The 21,340-nt window shown below is 41.7% G+C and overlaps 1 protein-coding gene across 1 annotated transcript in view; it reads right to left on the reverse strand.

Annotated features, from left to right (window-relative positions):
* ephb2a (eph receptor B2a) overlaps positions 1 to 20,975 on the reverse strand; it is a 71,365-nt gene extending 50,390 nt beyond the window's left edge. Inside the window, exon 1 of the mRNA XM_030732716.1 lies at positions 20,870 to 20,975. Coding sequence (XP_030588576.1) covers positions 20,870 to 20,969 — 100 coding nt within the window. The 5' untranslated portion in view covers positions 20,970 to 20,975. The remainder of the gene's footprint in view (positions 1 to 20,869) is intronic.
* Positions 20,976 to 21,340: the final 365 nt, after the last annotated feature.

Genomic DNA, 21,340 nt, shown 5'->3' on the forward strand with positions numbered 1-21,340 from the left:
AATTGACAGTCTTTGTCACAGGTTTGGTTTTCCTCTTGAGGGTGGTGTATGCAGGTACAAGGAGCAGAGACAGGTGATAAGACATGTCCAGGTGGGGGAGCGGAACAGCTTTGCATGCCTGCTTCAGGTTGGAATAGATCCAGTCTAATGTACATACTGTACAAATCTAGGGAGCACGGTTTTTAAGCAGGCTTTGTTAAAGTCCTTCGCAACAACAAAGGCTCCTGCTGGGAAGACCTGCATTAGCTTGTTGATGTTATCATGCAGGAGCTACGTGGCTACGTGGCTACGCTAACGTTAGCATCGGGTGGTGCATACACTACTGTTATAACCACTACAGTGAGCTCTCTAGGCAAGTTGAAGGGTCTACACACGACTGAGATGGCCTAGATTCTAGATTTGGACAGCAGTGGGTGTAAATTATTCTGCAGTTAGTGCACCAGTCATTGTGTGTGTAGATGCAAAGTCCCTCTCCTCTGCTCTTATCAGACTCAGTGTTGCAGTTGTAGCAATGAGGGCTGTGGCCTGTTAGCTAAACAGCAGTGTCCGGGATGAGCGGGTGTAGCCAGGATTCCGTGATAATAATCACACAGCAGTCCCGAATCTTGTTGCTACTTGCCTGTAGTAGTTCCAGTTCGTCTGTTTTGTGGACAATGGATCTGGCGTTGGTCAGGAAGATGCTTGGAATCGGCGGCTTATGTGGCTGACGTGGTAGCCTTGCTATGAGGCCCACTCTGCATCCCCACATCTGTTTATGATGCCTCCGCCACCGTCTCTGCCTAACGGATCCAAAAACTAGCCAGGGAGAGCCCGATGTAATGGCGATGTCCTCCAGAATGTTGTGGGACTGTAGAAACTTGTTTGTAACTACTGTACGGCATGTAATTCCTAGAATTTTCAGTTCGGCTAGGGTGTAGGAGAGTTTAAGACCACTCACAGAAACACTTTCATACAGCAGCATGCATGCAATACTAACTAAAAAGCACCAAAAAAGGGAGCCAAGAACTTGTGTATCATTACTATACTACCATTACTCCAGAAGCTCCAACATCAACGTACATACCAAAGGGACCTAAAGCAGGGGTCTCAAACTCCCAGCCCGCGGGCCACTTCCAGCCCACGCCCCCCTGCTTCCAGCCTGCAAATTGATATCAATAGTATAACACAATTTGGCCCTTTAAGTTACTTTTTTAAATTTAATTTTCCCTTCCAATTAAGACAACCATTTCTCATGTTATTTAAATCAGAGGTCCCAGGTACCAGTCTGTAGGTCATTTGTTACCGGACTGCACTGAAAGAATAAATTACTTACATTATTTCTGTTTTATTTATTATGAGTCTGAACAATGCTTTATTTTGAAAAATGGGCTGATTCTCTCCATTGCATCTGTCTATGACTCACTCTTGACGTGTTACACGACGCTTGTCTCGGTCATGAGATACATTACCACTAAAATTAAACCCACAAGCTTCAGTGGTTTCAGTACCTGTTGAAAGGCCTTTACACACCGGACACCTAGATTTCGTGCGTTAAAAAAATATTTTTTGGACTCTCCTGTTCTTAATGCAGCCATTCACAGCAACTGCGGCATTTCACAGGACGAATTTGCAGCAATTTTTTTTTCGGATCAAGTTCAATTTTTCTGACTTTCACAAACGAACAAACGGATCTGACCAATCACAGCACTGCATTTAGCAACATGTGAGCTTATAGTGCAAAATGCGCACTGATGCACTGAATATACAGTGATGTGGGAACAGTAAAATAATACAATTTCACCTCAAACACAGCGACACACTGCTCCGGGTCAGTTGGCTCTCTGAAATTATTCTCTGTCTCCTCAGATGTGATCCCAACTCTTCCAAGAAGAGCTCAAACTGCCCACTGATATCCTGAAATATGTGTGAAAGCGGCTGTGATGCAGCTTCAACTCTGGGATCAAACCATGAAACTCTCCCTGATAAAAGTTATGCTTCAGTGGATTTGCAGTCTTAGTGTCATGTTGGGAGATCATGACTTTGACCTTTAGGGAAATATAATGCCAGGTAGACGAAGGATGGAATGTGACCAGATTTGTAATCTTTAATAGACTATGGCAGTGAGTAAGTAAATACTGAAGCAATGGCAACGCTTTCCTGTGTTAATTATGAGCTGTAAAAATTTTATGTGCCTTAGAACCAGCATTCTTCCAGCCCCCCAATCTGCAACAAGACAGTCACGTCTTTACAAGCCACTAAGAATTTCTGCTCACTTTTTTCTTGGGTCTGTGCCAGTGTTGTAGTCAAGACCACCTAACCCGAGACCAAGACAAGACCAAGACCAGAGTGTATCGAGACCGAGACAAGACCAAGACTTTTAGGGTCTGAGACCGAGTTGAGACCAAGACCAGTGCCTGAGGCTACATGACCCAATAAAATGTGAAACATGATCAAAATCACTTCTCAAATTGATCTGAAAGATCCACATTGCCATTAAAACACCTAGATATTAAACACTCACAGCTCAAATAAATATAACCATCTTTGGGTGACTTCCATCATTTATCACAGAATGTAAAACAATTATTCATAGTTCATCACAATAGCCTTCACTTTTCTCTGCCTTTCATGAACAATACATAAAGTTATACATAAACCAACAACAATCTCTGTGAAAATGGGTGTTATTCAAAAACACATAGCTAAATGTGTAAAACTGAAAAAAAGGCAAACAATCATCAACGGTAAGAGTTTCTCTCTTATACAGATTAAGGCTGCACTATGTAACTTTTATAAAAATCTTTTTTTTTACATATTTGTTAAAACTGTCACCATGTCGCGACAGTATGAGACCGATAATCTGTAAATAAAAAAAAAAATCGAGCTCCTCCACCTCCTCCCTGAGCTACTATTGCCATCTGCAGAAATGCAGCTCTCCTGGTCAAAAACAACCAATCAGAGCCAGGAGGAGGGTCTTAGCACTGTCAATCACTCCTCGTGTAGGCGCTTCTCAGTGTACTAATGGCGGAGAAACTTACTTATCTGTCGTCATTGGTGGCCATGCTAACTACAGGGTTCTAGCCAGAAATTTTTTTCTGCCCAGCGTTAATGCTAATGCTAATTAGTAAGCTAATACTAACCGCTAAATGCCTCTCCCGCTTGTTAATTGAGTGGCGGGGCCTTGATAAATGTAACTACACGTCCACAAAGACTGTGATTACTGCCTAGGCTTCAATCACAGTCTTTGTGGACGTGTAGTTACATTTCTCGAGGTGCATGTCAGGTTAGGTTCAGAGAGATTTTCAGTTATGTACGCAGGACCAATGCAGAACTCTAAATCAGGCCTTATTAGATCATTAGAGTGATAATTTTTACATATAATCCGGCCCCATCTTATCTCAAAGACCTCATAGTACCATATCACCCCAACAGAGCACTTCGCTCTCAGACTGCTGGCTTACTTGTGGTTCCTAGGATACTTAAGAGTAGAATGGGAGGCAGAGCCTTCAGCTTTCAGGCGCCTCTTCTGTGGAACCAGCTCCCAACTTGGATTCAGGAGACAGACACCCTCTCTATTTTTAAGATTAGGCTTAAAACTTTCCTTTATGATCAAGCTTATAGTTAGGGCTGGATCAGGTGACCCTGAACCCTCCCTTAGTTATGCTGCTATAGGCCTAGGCTGCTGGGGGGTTCCCATAATGCACTGTTTCTTTTCATTCACCTTATTTACTTTGTTTATACTCCACTCTGCATTTAATCATTAATTGATATTAATCTCTGGCTCTCTTCCACAGCATGTCTTTCTCTCCCCTCAGCCCAACCAGTCTCAGCAGATGACCCCCCCTCCCTGAGCCTGGTTCTGCTGGAGGTTTCTTCCTGTTAAAAGGGAGTTTTTCCTTTCCACTGTCGCCAAGTGCTGCTCATAGGGGGTTGTTCTGACTGTTGGGTTTTCTCTGTATTATTGTAGGGTCTTTACCCACAATACAAAGTGCCTTGAGGCGACTGTTTGTTGTGATTTGGCGCTATATAAATAAAATTTAATTGAAATGAAATGAATTGAATTGAATTGAATATTTTAACAATCAGCTGCTAAAAGCATTTCCTACATTTGAATATCAGCCACCATGTTGTGAGCATAAACTATCACGTTTTTAATGCAACAACAGGAAGTGACATCATCTTGCTGGGAACTGTAGTTTTTTCTTGAAGGCCTTTCACAGCTCTACTGGTGCTGAAAACTAATGTTTGACTATGGCTTTTTGAATACAAGCAGGGCTGCAACTATCAATTATTTTAGTAATTGAGTATTCTATCGATTACTCCATCCATTATTCAAATAATTGAATAAGAAATAATTTAACAATTCATCTACATATTTTGACTTCCTTACTGCATTTTTTCTCTGTGTGAAACAAACAGGGTGGATGGAGCAGCTACAAAGTTCTCTTTTCCTCATGTTGCTGATCAGGTGGTTGATGAAGGACCTCCAGCTGTTTCCCAGTAAAGGTTTAAGCTGGTTACAGGAACAAGAGCTGCTGCTTTGGATGCTAGAAAAATGTCTCCTTTCACTCCACCTGAGCTCACCGTCTCAGTAACAGCTCCGCCTCTTTGCGCTTGCTGCGCGTGTGCAGACAGACTGCGTGTAAAACAGCTGCTGTTGTGTTTTTGTTGAAAAACTGGGGGCTGCATGAGCTTAATGCTGTAATGCTTTTTATTCACACGCATCCTCCAAATTACGTTTCTACTGCAGCTCTATTTTTAGGTGGTAATCAGAGATTAAAGCATAGAAAACATTTTGACGGAGCCCCTCTGTACTGAAGGGGGGTGGAGAGGGGGCCTTCCATCACCAAATGATCGCTAGTGCTAATGGCAGCCCCTGCTAGCAAACTGTGATTATAGGTCTGTTCTGGTGGCTACAGCTGAAGTAAAGAAAAAATAACAGCAGACATTCTCTGCACAACGCACACACCCACACACATGCACACTCACAGCACAGAGCAGTGGGGGTGTGTAAAAAATTGTCAGCAATGATCCACTCCTGTTAAAGGGTCGTTTTTTTCCAAATGATGGAAATCCATCGCAGTGACAGAGAACTTCAATGCTGCTAACGTGGATGAAATGCTCCGCTTACACAGAGACATCTGAGCTGCAGAGTTAAAACAAAACATTGAAACATATTTGTTGTTTTTAATAATCAAATTGAGTTACTTGAGGAATCGTTGCAGCCCTAAAATTTTCATTAAATTTTCAATTTGTGTATCAAAATTCATGAAGGTTGGTATTTACCTTTAATTCTGGGATTTTTTTTGTTGAATTGGAAGCCTGAAATTTTCATGTGATCTTCCTTTTTTCCTTTTACTTCTCGCGTTCATGCTAGTTGTCATTTCGATTTCTGTAGCCCGCAAAATCAAGTGCACGCATGACCGTAGCGAGCTCAAATGTGCACATTGTGAATAAAACTGCCCGTGCCCTGTGGTAGTTTCAAATTGCGGTGAAATGATACAGGCGCAAGAGGCAATAATAGCATCAACCTAGCCGGGGGCGGATTCCGCGGGGTGCACTCCTTTTGCATCCAATAAAAGCAAAGATGTTAACAAATAAATTGGACAATACTCTGGCAATTTAGTGATATTTCCACCATTGTGGTCTTGACTGGTCTTGAAATGAAATCCCAAGATCTCAATGTCCGAGACCGAGACAAGACAGAGTACAAATGCGGTCGAGTACATGACAAGACCAAGACCATGAAAAACTGGTCTCGAGACCAAGACCGGTCTCGAGCACTACAACACTAGTCTGTGCTAAGCAGAAGCTGTGTCCAAGTTCAGGGTCTGCATCCTTCGACATTTGTAGGCCGATTAGGCTCCAAATGCGGTTGATGAATGTGTCCTTCTTTTTCCCGGATTTGAAGGATGGGTCCGGTGTATTCTGTGTGGCCTACCATATCCCATAATTCATTGCACGGCAAAACTCAAATGCGACAATGGTGGAGGACAGCTGCCAAAAAGTTTGAAATTACCATTTCTGTGATACAAAATAAACTTTTAAGATGTTTTCATGCAAGAATGTAGATGTGTAAACCTCAATTATTTGCTTGATTTGTCAAGACATCACATAATTGCAAAAGCACTTCAACATTTTTGGAGCGCTTTTCGCTAACAGCTCGACTCACCAGCTGTCAGCTGACCGGGCAGTCAAGGTTCGCTATACCCGGAGAGAACGCCCGACTCCTGGCACATCCTTTCGCCACTGAGTGGAAGTTAAACACAGATATAACTCACTCAGATGATCTCTGATGGCTGGTGTTTGGTTTATTTCAGTGTTTCATTTGTTCCTGAGCAAATCAGTTTGGCTGAAATTACAGTTAAGCTTCATAACAGGATAGTTTTATTTAACATTAATGTCTTTCTAGAGAGCTGTTAATATATTTGGAAATGAATCATTCGTTCATCTGTATTCCTCGATGTAGAAATGTGTTAACAGCTGACATTAAATAAACAAACAAGAAAAGGTGAAAATGTTCGGCTCCATTTTAACAGCTGCTTTTCCACAGCGGTGTTTCACACTGTCACAGTTGCTAGGTGACATGAGCTATGCTGAGATGAAGGCAGGCGACGCAGATATGAAGGCTAGACCGTCCAGTGTCACAGCCGCTCACTTCCAGCCTTTGTGGGATTTGAAGAATCCGGTCTATGTAGGCCGGGTGCTTCGAAGGATGCAGCCCCTGAATTTGGACACAGCTGGAGTATCATAGCATGAAGCTAAATGTACTCCTGTGGACAGTCAGCAGCAAAGCATATTTTTCTCAACAAGACTGATGACTGTGGGCTGTATTTCAAATATATACTGGCAAGGTCTAAACTTGTGTCGGACATCAAGAAAGAGAAACTGAAGCTTCTTCCTTGGTCAAACCAGACTGCTTGTGGAGGGGGGGGGTCTTTGAGGTAAGGTTAGTGTTTTTTTTGTTTGTTTTGCTTTTTGTTTTTGGAATCTGGTGGAATTAATTCATGGTAATGAAGCTTATGCGTGAGCTCAGTAAGGAAGGTTTGTATTCACTCTGCTTTCTGGTTATTTGGTTTATTCTTCACATCCTGTCTGCTTTTCCATGCTGTCTAATTCCTATCATCGCTGGGATTCTGTTCTGCTTCGATGGGCCATTGGAGTCTAATCGCCTAATAGCTTAATTGAATTCTGTATATCAATAAATTACATTCAACTCTTCCTGATTATCTCTCCTCATTGAACTGGTACTGTGTTTGTATCTGTTTATGCAGGCATTTGGATACACTGATTTAAGGATTATGGATATGGAACCTATGCAAACATGTTTGTGTGCAGTCCTCAAAAATAAAAAATAGAAATCCAGCAGTGTGTAGCCCAAGAGGGTTTTGCATAGATTGATTGGTGATTGGTTGAAAAGTTTGCCTGTACAGGAAAAGCTGAGTTCACCACATAGAGCAGGGATCATCAAATCCAGGCCTTGAGAGCTGGTGTCCTGCAGGTTTTAAATGTGTCTCTGCTTCAACACACCTGAGTCAAATATAGAAGTCATTAGCAGGACTCTGAAGAACTTGACTGCATACTGAGGAGGTACTTCAGCCATTTGATTCAGGTGTGTTGGATCAGGGACACGTCTAAAAGCTGCAGGACACCGGACCTCGAGGCCTGGATTTGAGGATCCCTGACATAGAGAGAGAGAAGCTAAGATTTAAAAAAAAAAAAAAAAATCTGCATGAAAACCACAAACGGTGGCTGCAGTGGACAGCTCTCATTATTTTTAACACTTGATTTTATTTCACGGGCAGCACGGTGGCGTAGTGGTTAGCACTGCTGCCTCACAGTTAGAATACCATCTGGAAGGCCTGGGTTCGATTCCACCTTGGCCCAGGCCTCTCCCTCTCTCTGTGTGGAGTTTGCATGTTCTCCCCATGCTTGTGTGGGTTTCCTCCGGGTACTCCGGTTTCCTCCCACATTCCAAAGACATGCACTTACTGGGGTTAGGTTAATTGGCTACTCTAAATTGCCCATAGGAGTGAATGTGAGTGTGAAAGGTTGTTTGTCTCTCTGTGTTGGCCCTGTGACAGGCTGGCGACCTGTTCAGGGTGTACCCTGCCTCTCGCCCTATGACAGCTGGGATAGGCTCCAGCCCCCCCGCGACCCTTAACAGGATGTGCGGAAGGGAATGGATGGATGGATTTTATTTCACGTCTTTCTATGGTCTAACATATCTTCTCTGTGGTTGGCTGAAGGACCAACAACAGCACACGCAAGAGGAGCTCACAGACCTGTTGCTCCACATATTTCTGTGACTGCCCCTAATGACAGTAAACAGCTGCAACATATAAACAGTCCACAAAATTGTGTGTAGGCTCTGTGTGTGTCCAGCGTACTGGTCTCTTAATGAGAGAAATGTAACAGCTCTGATAAAATAAAAATGTGACAATGACCCTGCAGGAAAAGGATAACCTGTTGCTGCCTAGTGTGGCTCATGTGCGTAACGTCATTATTAGCTTTGATCGCATGCCTACAGGCCAGAGGTCTGAAATGAAATGCTGAGGGATGAGAGTGAATTGTGGTAACTTTAAAGAGGGATTCATAGAAGTAGTGGGCATGTGTTACTGTTTTCATGTTGCTTTATGTGCTTCAGTATATTTAAACTCAGCTGACTTTCTGTTAGCCATTTACCTCTGTTTGCTTCCATGATACTCTACACTAATTTACACTGCACTGTAATACAACCTAATTCACAATAAATCTGTTCTTAAACACATTTCTCTGCTCCTGTTGTCAAACACCAGAAGAGCTATTGAGACCAGGAAGACCCACTACCATATCTACCAAGCCACTGCTCCACTAACATCTAGATTTTAGTAACCACGTGATCAGACACAGTCTGATATATGTTAAAAACAAAGACACTGCTGATTATTCAGAAGCATTTAGAAGAAAAGCGATCACACAGAAAAAGAAGCTATGCAGTGTCTCATTCAGGTCTGTGAACAGCCTCACACAGACTACACTAAATAGGCTGCGCTGCTCCTTTTGGCTGCTTCTCTCTGTCAATCACAGACCTCTTCCTGAAAGGGGCGGGTGCAGCAGGCGTTCCTGTTCGATTTAAAGCAACAGACTGATTATGCGCCAGTGAAGAACTAGGTCATGATGCTCAGTGTTTTCTGTCATTGCTCCCGGAGGCGAAAGAGCACTGTGCTGCTCCTAACACTGAATATTGATTGGCTTAGATAAGTCACTTCTACTCTGAAATGTCAGCAAAGAGCACTGAGGCCAAGTTGGCTTCTAACCAAGAAAAAAGAAAAGAAGTTGCCCCTGAGAAATGAGGACAATCACTGAGTTAAATAAGTTTAAATTAAAGTTTTAAGGTCAAACGTACAGTTTTAAACATTTTCTCACTTTCAGTATATGGAAATAGGAATTGTGAGAATACTACAATTACACTGCCATTTGTTGGAATTTAGAAAATTAAAACATAAAACCTCATTCAACAAATTTGGGAGATTAATTGACTGAAGATGATTTTGCTTAACTTCAATGAAATGCTGTTAACTGTAGAATATCGCCTTATCTCTAAGGCAGAGAAGCCTTATAACTGAGGACCTCTGTCATTTAGGAGGTGACCAGAGTACAGTCACCACTTCTCAGCACTGAAAGAGGTATAATTTTGTAAATATGCAAGTATACACTGCAGACATCTCTCTAGGTTTAAGAAGACAAAATTACTTATCAGAGCATATTCAATTCAATTCGATTTATATAGCACCAAATCACAACAACAGTCGCCTCAAGGAGCTTTGTATTGTAGGTAAAGACCCTACAATAATACAGAGAAAACCCAGCAGTCAGAACGACCCCCTATGAGCAAGCACTTGGTGACAGTGGGAAGGAAATCTCCCTTTTTAACAGGAAGAAACCTCCATCAGAACCAGGCTCAGGGAGGGGGGGTCATCTGCTGGGGGGGGGGGGGGGGCAGAGATTAATGATAACTAATGATTATTATTCTTGGTATACTAGCTATACTAATTTACCAAGATACCCAATTATATGCATTCCATTTAACTTAAATTCTTCATAACAACAAACTTTGATATAGCTGGGTCTTGTTTTATTTTCAAGTATTCCTACATTATTTTTGATTCAACAGGGTTAATATTAGTTAATATGCTATATACTGTATGGACTTAAAGAAAGAGTGAGTCTATAATGTTAACACAAAGATTTCTGGGCAGGAGTCCTCAGGGTTTAGTTTACTGAGTGCCCATTTCAGGAAGCAGCATACGGCTGAGGGCTGCACAAGAAAAAATGCACATCTCAAAGCAAGTAATTCCAAAACCAATCATATTTAACAGCATCACAGGTGAAAAATGTTGTTGCATTTCTAACCTGACAGACCTGTTGTTCTGTTAAAATAGTCCAGTATGTAATAAATGCAGGAGTGAGAAATGGCCCTTTCTTCCATCATGCCAGGGATGGACTGAGCAGTCAGCATTCAGTCAGTTTGTGGAGTGTTAAAGTTTGGTTATATTAATTTTATAATCATTAATGAGGTGGCTGTTACACTTTTTTATTGCCATATGAAGCTATATTTAAAACTTGTAATTTTAATATCTTACATTTCTTGGATAACTGTGGCAATTCTAGGGCTAATACAGGTAAATGAGTGCTGACCTCCTGGTATGTGTGGTTTATTCTGTGATGGACCTGCCCCACTGTGTACCCCAGCTCTCAGCTCTGACAGCCCGGATAGGTTCTAGTCCCACCGCGAACCTGCGAGTTGGATAAGCAAAGGAAAATGGGTGGGTGGATATTTTTTTTCTAATATTTTCAGCTAGTTCAGATATTATATACAGTTGTGTGAAAAAGAAATTTTTCACAGGACTCTATGCAGTCACTCTTTGCTTCCATAGGAATTAAGAGGCTAGCAGCCAATCAAATGCTGCTAATCAAATGCACTTGAATAACTGATCATCAGCAAGTGTGAGGCACCTCTGAGAAAGCAGAGCATTCAGGCCAATGTCACAATCTTCCCGGGGGGTTAGCATGTTAAATGTTAACATGGTAACTGAACAAGTATGCTTACCAGAATAAAACTTCTTCTCTCTAAGAAGAACTTGGTAGCACTTCTTAATTTAGCAAAGTTGTATCTGAACAAAACACAAGACTTCAGGAAAAATGTCCTTTGGGCAGACCAGACAAAGTAGAGATGTTTTTGGCCACAGCATGTGGGTGAAAACAAAAAAGCATATCAAGCACAAGCACCTCATACAAGCTGTAAATGGACTAGTTCTTATATACTGTAGCACTTTTCTACTCTAGCTGAGCACTCAAAGCACTTCATGCAACACATTTGCATTTACCCATTCACACCAGCACTTCCTTCTGCAGCTAAATGCTTACTATCTATCATTCACACACGCTCATACTCCGATGGTTACATTGGAGAGCAACCTGGGGTTTAGCATCTTGCAAAAGGATACTTCGGATACAGGAGCAGCCAGGAATCAAACCACCAACCTTCAAATTAGTAGATGACCTGCTCTACCTCCTGATCCACAGCCACCCCCTGTCTGCATAGTGGTGGAGGGCTGATGTGGGCTTGTTTTGCAGCCACAAGAACTGGGTACCTTACAGTCACTGACTCAACCACGAACTCCTCTGCATACCAAAGTGTTCTAGAGTCAAATATGAGGCCATGTGACTGAAAGCTACGGCTGGGCTCAGATGTTTCTCATTCAGTCATTCATTAGTATCTTCTTCATACTGGAGAAATTTAGAACTGCTGTGGAACAAACGATGAAGGCTGTCTTAGAAAATGTATTAACACATCTTTAAACTGAATGCTACTACAACTTTATGTTAAAGCTTATAGTTAGGGCTGGATCAGGTGTCCCTGAACCCTCCCTTAGTTATGCTGCTATAGGCCTAGGCTGCTGGGGGGGTTCCCATAATGCACTGCTTCTTTTCAATCACCTCTTTTTACTCTCGTTGTACTCCACTCTGCATTTAATCGTTAGTTATTATTAATCTCTGTCTCTCCCCCCCCTCAGCAGATGACCCCCCCTCCCTGAGCCTGGTTCTGCTGGAGGTTTCTTCCTGTTAAAAGGGAGTTTTTCCTTCCCACTGTCACCAAGTGCTGCTCATAGGGGGTCGTTTGGACTGTTGGGTTTTCCCTGTATTATTGTAGGGTCTTTATATTACAGTATAAAGCGCCTTGAGGGGACTGTTTGTTGTGATTTGGTGCTATATAAATAAAGTTGAATTGAATTGAAAAGTACCCATCCAGAGCTGCCGTCACAGCTCCAGGGTGCCGGCGTTTTAAACTCTCAGCACTGCAGTGATGCTGCTGTGGAGGGAAAGCTCTGCTCTGCATTCAGCTTTATTTTTGGTTTCTGTCAAATGCTCCCACACCTTTGACAGTCTGTCCCCATTTTCCTTCATCTTCTCCACCCTCCTCTCTTACATTGTTCTGTTATGTTCTTCTTCATTGGTATTGTTGTTATTGGCAGACAATGGAGGCAATACTGCCCCATATCTTCCTGTAGTGTATTGCAATTACAAAATCACATGATAAGCGGAAGAAAATAGATACAATACGATGCTTTGATGATGAAATTCCACGTCGACTAATTTTTGTAGTCGACATCATCGATTACGTCGATGAATCGTTGCAGCCCTAATCAAATGTATTTGCACTGTCCTTGTTTCAGAGTGAGTGTCATCATATACAGTCACAGTGGTATGGCTTCATTTTTGTGAAAAAATAAAGGCTTAGTGCAATATGTCATTGCTGTGCCTGTTTGCATCCAGTTTGAATTTTTCCAGTTTGTGTTTTTATGATGGCGTTTCCACAAGTTTCCTGTGAATGTTCCTGCAGCATTAAATAATGTTGTTTCCCTGTTTTTCATGCTTCCACTGGGTCTCCCAAAAGTCTCTATTTGGATTCTCAGAAAGAACTTCTCCTGCAAAGGTCAAACACTCACCGGGCTCACCCGTATCACCTGCCTGCCTGCTCTCCGCTGCCATCTGTCAGCCTGCTCACCTCTCATAACCTGTTCCTCATCTTCATAAATGTGTGATAAGTAAGCTCCACTTATTACATTATTCTACTCTTTATTGATCACCTTACCTATCTAATGCTACACATTTAAAACAGGTGAAGTCACACATATAATAACAATAATAGAAAACAGTTTAGGTTAATTCACATTCGAGAGTATGACTGTGTATTTGTTCATAATTTATATCTGATAATATTAATATGGGATTTTTATTCATTGATGCAGAAGAATGGATTGTTTTAAATTAATTTTCCTGAACAATGCCAGACTAAAAGCAATAATTCAGATGTACTTGCTTTTAAAGTAGGACCTCCAAATAAAGCAGTTTAGATAACCTTTGAGTATTTTTGTAACTTGACAGATATGCGGTAGCAAAACACCCATCTAGCCTATTTTGCTCTATCTCATCATTAAAGTGACGTACAGAATGACCACAAGTATGCTGACATCTAAACATTCTAGCCATACAGTGTACATACACAGTATTTCCTCATGATAAGCAATAATATACTGTTGCAACACTTTACACTATTCTACTAGATGCTGGAACCTACTGCAGCGATCTGCTTCCATTCAGACACAACTTAATGAATTAGCAAGGTCCAAAACTGGTGTTGGGTAATAAGGTTGCAGATTATTCAGCACAGTTTGATCTAAATTTAGAAGCAGGAAATTAGAGGTCATCCAGGCCTTTTTAAGACATTCCTGCAGTTTAACTAATTGATGTGTGTCATCTGGCTTCATTGATAGGTAAAGCTGAGTATCATCTGCATAACAATGAAAATTGATGCAGTGCTTTCTAATAATACTGCCTAAGGGAAGTGTGTATAATGTAAATAAAATTGGTCCTAGCACAGAACCCTGTGGAACTCCATAATTAACCTTAGTGTGTGGAGAAGACTCCCCATTTACATGAACAAATTGGAGTCTATGAGATAAATATGATTCAAACCACTGCAGTGCAGTACCTTTAATACCAATATTATGCTCTAATCTCTGTAATAAAATGTTATGGTCAACAGTATCAAAGCTGCACTGAGGTCCAACAGGACAAGAACAGAGATGAGTCCACTGTCAGAGGCTGTAAGAAGATCATTTGTAACCTTCACTAATGCTGTTTCTGTACTGTGATGAATTCTGAAACCTGACTGAAACTCTTCAAATAAATCATTCCTCTGCAGATGATCAGTTAGCTGTTTTACAACTACTCTTTCAAGAGTCTTTGAGAGAAAAGGAAGGTTGGAGATTGGCCTATAATTAGCTAAGACAGCTGGGTCAAGTGATGGCTTTTTAAGTAAGTATGAATAATTTTTTCTCTAATGTCTAAAATTTTATATGTAAAGAAATCCATGAAGTCACTACCAGTTAAAGTGAAAGGAATACTCGGCTCTACAGAGCTCTGACTCTTTGTCAGCCTGGCTACAGTGCTGAAAACTAACCTGGGGTTGTTCTTATTTTCTTCAATTAATGATGAATAGTAAGATGTCCTAGCTTTACGGAGGGCCTTTTTTATAGAGCAACAAACTCTTTTTCCAGGCTAAATGAGCATCTTCTAATTTAGTGAGACACCATTCACTCTCCAGCTTTCGGGTTATCTGCTTTAAGCTGTGCATTTGTGAATTATACCACGGAGTCAGGCACTTCTGATTTGAAGCTTTCCTTTTCAGAGGAGCCACAGTATCCAAAGTTATACGCAGTGAGGATGTAAAACTATTGACGAGATAATCGACCTCACTGGGAGCAGAGTTTAGGTAGCTGCTCTGCACTGTGTTGGCACTGAAGAGCATAATGAAGGAGGTATAAAGTAGGTATTAAGAGGTATCCTGAAACTTAGTTAGGCACTTTCAGAAAGACATTATGCTCCATCAAACTCTAAAGGTTCTGAATCAGGCACTAGAGTGGAAAACACTCACTGTATGCATGAGCGTATGATCATATTAGAGCGTATGATCCTTGCCAACCCATTATTTTTACCACTACAAAATCTCTGTGTCTGACATTTGCATAAGATATTCTTTGGTAATTGTGCCTTGATGCAGCAGTAATAGAAGAGCAAATATTCCTGCTTAAAAGAACAAAAGCTTTTGCATATGGAGATGGGATAAATGGTAGCCAACAACACTGCACACAGCTGGGAGACCACAAGTGGAAAACTGCACACAATACATTAAATTGGTAAAAATCTGATGGGCTGAACGTGAGATTGGGCTCTGTCTTAAGGACATGCTGCTGACAGAGAAGAGACTCTAGTTTTTGGGATGACACGAAACCTTTTCAAACAATACCATAACTGGCTCCTTCAACACTGTTTGCAGTACTATAAAAGGACACTGACTGGCTGCAAAAGACTGAGATTACTTTCCAGCCCTCCAGTGATTCATTACTCGAACAGCTGGTTCTCTCCTGACAGCAGATAAACAAACTGACTTCCAGCCTTAGAAAATTCTGACTAGACTCAAATAACTAACGTTTTCAGCTTTTCTGCCATAGATTTGCTGCTGTGCTTGGGATCACTGTCCTGCTGCATGACCCATTTTTGGCCATGTTTTACACTTGGTTTATGCAGGCCACTTTCACCCTTGTGGCATCGCACCAAAAGTGATGTCACAACTAGGGATGGACAAATCCAGCCTTTTCCAGTTCAATCAAATAACAATATCTTGGTTGTGAATATCCACCAATGCAATATCAGGCTTGAATTAATAATAAGCTGGCCCAGGCGCAGGATAAATGCAATGAGAAAATAAAAAAATGTATTGTATCAGTTCAATTCAGTTTTATTTATATAGCACCAATTCACAACAACAGCTGCCTTGAGGTGCTTTACATTGTAAGGTAAACACCCACAATATTAGAAAGCAACCGCAACAACAACACAACCTCTTAAGCACTCGTGGGAATGAAAACCCCTCTTTTAACAGGAAGAACACTCTGATGGAAACAGGCTGAGAGAGGGGCAGTCATCTACAACCATCTACGGCTGCTGGAGTCTCTAGCGTCACGTTTCTGAGAACAGTGGCACCAGTAACCAGACATTTTCCTCGGCCACTGTGTCGCCTCCTGGGGAAAATCAGCTGGAACAGTGAACAGGTTGGTGGTGTACCAGGGACTTCTGTTTCAGACTGCACTTGCTCCTCACAGTTACTGAGCCAGACTGATTTCTCAGCTGCTCGGGAGGACCTGCTAGGGGACAGCTAACTGGGGCTAAGCTACTTTGGCCCACATAAACTGGATTATTTTCAGTGGTGCAGAGCATGGTCTCCAATTCACTGAGCCTGACCTCCAAGGCTATGAAAAAGCTGCATTTATTACAAGTAGTCCTTGAAGAGGCTGAAGAACATTTGACATACTGAGTGGTCAGTATCTATTAACGGGGACATATCATGCAAAATCCACTTTTTTAGCCCTTAAATACATTTTGTTGTGTACTTTGAGTGTGTAGGAGTGCAGAAAATTTTAATATATTCTCTCTGCGTAGATACCTTTATATTCTTTTTGGATCATATTTTTTGTCTGTTCAGTTTTCTCTATTCCCAGTTACGTTTTCTTGTCTATTATTTGCTGTGGAACTGATAAACAAGGTCATGGACTTCTGGCTAAACAATCTCGTGAATCCGCCATTTTTTTTCTTGCAGCAATTTTGTAGTCCAAGTTCAGTTATGCCGAAGTTGCAAGTAGACAAGTCCAAATGTTCGGTTGTTGGTGTATTAACCCACACGATTCCTTACACCCCACCCCCACCCCGGCATCAGAGCCTCTTCAAAGTGGTTGTTTCTCTGCTGGTAGTATCGCTGCTATTAAACTACAAAAATGGCCGAACGGGGTGGAGTGGAACACTTTGTAATCTGGAGGGGGGCGGAGCGTAAAATGTCTCATTCACATTTAAAGAGACCGCACCAAAACGAGCTGCTCTAAGACGCCTCAGAAAAGGGGTAAACGAGGGGTCTGTGGAGCTCCAATAACGAGGAATTCGGAACAAATAATTGCAGTTCTGCTTTATATAGACCACAATGAATGATTTATATATGAAAAGGAAGGATTTAAAAACAGGATATGTGCCCTTTAAGTGTGGTCCAAGGAAGGAACAGCGGTGAACCAGCGACAGGGTCATGGGTGGGCAGAGAAGGCTGGCCTGTGTGGTCTGGTCCAGCAGACAAGCTACAATTTGTGTTTCAACTCAAATAACTTCTGTGGGCCTCTGTGGGGGTGTGGGAAGATGGGAAAACAACTCAGATGTAAGTCGTGTTTATGGTTATGGTGCAGGTGCCTGTATGATGGTGGGAAAAAACTCGAGGAAGTGGTAGTGACGTACAGTCCTGCGTTTCCATTGTGTACAGTACGGTATTCATCTGCTGATGATACCTGCAAAATCCCATGATATAGCAAAAACTCCGCCATACAGAATTGTTTTGTTTTTTTTTAAAACTGCAATACAGTGAAGCTGCACCAAACCACCGACCTTAACAAGCATATCTTTGGACTGTGGGTAGAAGCTGGAACACCTGAAAGAACCTCATGTAGGCACAGGGAGAACATGCAAACTCCACACAGAAAGGCCCCTGCTAAGATCTGAACAAGGAACTTTCTTGGTGTGAGGTAAGAGTGCTAACCACTCCCCCACCTCGCCATACATGGGCAATATGTCCTTCAATGTACATATTAAACAAATATGTAGGACCACTTTTTTGCATTTGTGCAATATTTCTAAAATTAGAAACATCCTTTCTCAGAGTGATACTGAAAAGCTAATTCATGCATTTATTACTTCTAGGGTGGACTATTGTAATTCATTATTATCAGGCTGTCCTAAAAGCTCCCTGAAAAGCCTTCAGCTGATCCAAAATGCTACAGCTAGAGTACTGACAGGGACTAGAAAGAGAGAGCAGATTTCTCCCATATTGGCTTCTCTTCATTGGCTCCCTGTTAAATCTAGAATAGAATTTAAAATCCTTCTCCTCACCTACAAGGTCTTGAATAATCAGGCCCCATCTTACCTCAAAGACCTCATAGTCCCATATCACCCCAACAGAGCACTTCACTCTCAGACTGCTGGCTTACTTGTGGTTCTTTGGGTATTTAAAATCAAGTGATGGAATTATTCCATCCATATTAAAATAGCATAAAGGAAAAAGTTATTTACTCAATCTAGAATAGAATTTAAAATCCTTGAGGTGACTGTTTGTTGTGCTTTGGTGCTATTTAAATAAAACTGAGTTGAATTGAATTGAATACTCTAATAGACCACACAAAGTGCTTTTATTCTATTAGTCACATTGAACCATTCATAAATTCATGCAGTGTTTTGCTCACTGCACTTTGATGAACACACTTGTACTGATAGTTTCACGATGCTGCATCTGTGACCCAGCGTTTTCATTGGACTTCTTATTTTTATGTAATGTCACTGTTTGATTCTTAGTTATTGTAGTTTTGCAGTTAGGTTGAGTGTGGCTGTGGCTCAGGAGGTAGACCAGGGCATCTCCTAATCAGAAGGTTGGTGGTTTGATTCCCAGCTGCTCTAGTCTTCGTGCCAAAGTATCCTTGGGCAAGATATGGAACCCATTTCCATTTCATGACATTATATTCAAAATGTTAAGGCTAATAAATTAGCCACAGAAGGCCACCTGAGACATGATTACCAGTGAAATCCTTCTTAAAAATATTCTGAGCATTGTAGGGCAGCTGATTCGAATGTTATCAGTCCATTAAATGCACGTTATTAACAGTTATCAGTCCCACAAGTGTAGTTCAGACTGGGCCTGCTGCACCTGCTAGCCATCTCAGTAGGCCGTTATCACTAATTAGAGCTGGCTGCTGGGAGGGACTACGATGAATCCAGATCCACTCCAGAAATCCACTCCAGTCCACATCACACCAGAACAGTGGTCCTCAATTAGAACGATGATAACAACCTTTTTGACCGGCTAGGAGGTGGAGACGGCCCCTCCTGGCCCTTAACTATGGGGCTGATAGCTGTTAATAACGTGCATTTAATGAACTGATAACATCTGAAGCGGGTGGCGTAGGGACAAATAGCTTTGAGTTATCATGTCCAGTACTACAAACTGAGTGAGAGTTTAAATCCATTAAAGTCGCTGCATGATGGAAGGCCTTCAAAGTGCAGTCTTCCTTATTAAAATTCCTGCAGTAACATCAAGCTACTGTCCGGTCATTCACCTATTACACTGGATTCATGTCTGTGCTCGAAAATACTTGTGAAGTCAGCTCCCAGTTTATGTTTGGGAGAAGACACTTTTTGATAAAGCTTACAGCCAGAGCTGGATCAGCTGATCCTGAACCATCCCTTAGTAATATTGCTACAGGCTCAGGGTGCTAGGACTCCCATGATGCTCTTCTGCAGGGCTGTCTCTGGCTGGTCTGGTCCGTGGTGTCTCACTAACCTGACAAATATTTCTGGTGGGCACAGTTTGGTTTGCCGTTCTTCTATATGCCACTTTTATGTCTTCGTCTCATCTCCCAAAGAAAGTCACTGTCCTGCCTGATCCTGGTTCTGCTGAAGGTCTTCCTCTGGATCGCTGCCGTTCTCTCTCTAAGATTGTTGGAAACTGAACTGAATTTAATAATTGATCCTGTTTTAATCTCCTGCAGTGATACTGCCCCCATAAATAACATCAAGCAGTTTCTTGCCAGCGTCAAAGGATCCAGGCTTTCGTATGAAGCGCTGAGTCGTCTCAGATGGACGCTCACTGTTCTTTTACACGTTCAAAATATTTTCCATGCCAACATGAAGATGTTTATAGGACTAGACAGTCTGTATTTATCAACCTTGTCTTATCTCAGGCTAGACTGAATTTTTTTTATTATCAAACAATCTGACAAACTGAGTTTAATGAAATTTTCTAGAAGAATTGTAAGAACTGAAAGGCCAGTACGCCCCTCCTCAGATAACCCAGGACGCCCTTTAAGAAGCTTTATGTTTGCAATTTATTTGCTATTTTTTTTCCCTGTTTTTACAAATGTTCTAAATAGGCTTTATATTTATAGATTTTAAAGCTAAAGCCAAACACCTTTTCAGTCACCTGATAACTGATCTGAAGTCAGTTATGCTGTCCTGCCACATGCATTTAGAGTCATTGTCAGCCTCTAAACGTTTGATTTACCTGTTTGCCCCTTTCAATAAGCTTTTTATGGGACAGGCTGGTAGTTATGTAATTAAGCCCTGTACCACTTTCACATATTTGAGTATTTCTTATTCTTACTCTTATTATTCTTATAAATGTGGAAACTAGAAACGGAAGTGATGTGTGATTGGAGAATGTTTGACTCCCTGCAAACAAAAGGAAAATCAGCTCAACCGAATTTAACAACATAGTTCATTTAACACACATGCAAAGATAGTATTTATTGTTGTTGTTGTTGTTGTTGCAGCAATGAATCGATAAATTCCACAGTCTGTATCTTTCGTCATCACAGCTGTTCCTACACCTCCTTGAGCTTCAGGAGACTAACATTTACACGTATAGATAGTCATAGACAGAGGCTGCAGTGGCTATAAAGGTCAAAGTGATTACTTATTACTAATAATGATAAAAAGGAAAAGGAATGGAGGCAATGCAGCTGTCTTGATGGCCGTTAATGATAAAGAGTCAAAGCCAGAGACGCTGATTAATTTGTGTCTCCAGCATATTTGCAGCTTCAGCCTTTCTCAGCACACTGAGCTGCAGCCAAACAGCAGCCTGCTCCTTAAATCACGTTAAAACACACAGTCGGTATTTTTAAACTAATGATGGCGCTTCCTTCGCTCACAGTTCGGCTCCATTCAAGCATTTACATTCAGAAAGAGTTGAACTCCAGCTTACCTTCGACAGCCCATACCGATGGCAGCATCCATAGAAAGTACAAGAGATCCATAATCATAGATATTCCAGGCATATGCCCGTTAAAAGCCAGTGCATTCATCGCGCAGCTGTACAGCAGTGGTCCATTGACTGTGCAATCATTTAGAGATGGAGGGAAGCATCCGCATCATCATCACCATCAGCAGCAGCAGCGGCAGCGGCAGCACGGAGATAAAGGCTGAAGCGCCGCTGCTCACGCCAGTTTGGGCGAAACCAAAAAGGAGGGGGCGGAGAAGAACACCGGCGTCCCGCCGCGGGCTTTAAAGGAGGCCACCGGGGTCCGTCCTGCAGCCCAAAATCCAGATTCACGTTCTTAATCAACAGTTTCAGCTGATCATCCAAATAATCAGAGGAGTTATTAATATGCATCACCAGTTAAAGAAAGCGCCTTTACCCAAATTTACTGTCACTGTTGCCATTTTTAATTTTTAA

This window comes from Archocentrus centrarchus, chromosome 7, assembly GCF_007364275.1.
Source record: "Archocentrus centrarchus isolate MPI-CPG fArcCen1 chromosome 7, fArcCen1, whole genome shotgun sequence".
Classification (NCBI taxonomy): domain Eukaryota; kingdom Metazoa; phylum Chordata; class Actinopteri; order Cichliformes; family Cichlidae; genus Archocentrus; species Archocentrus centrarchus.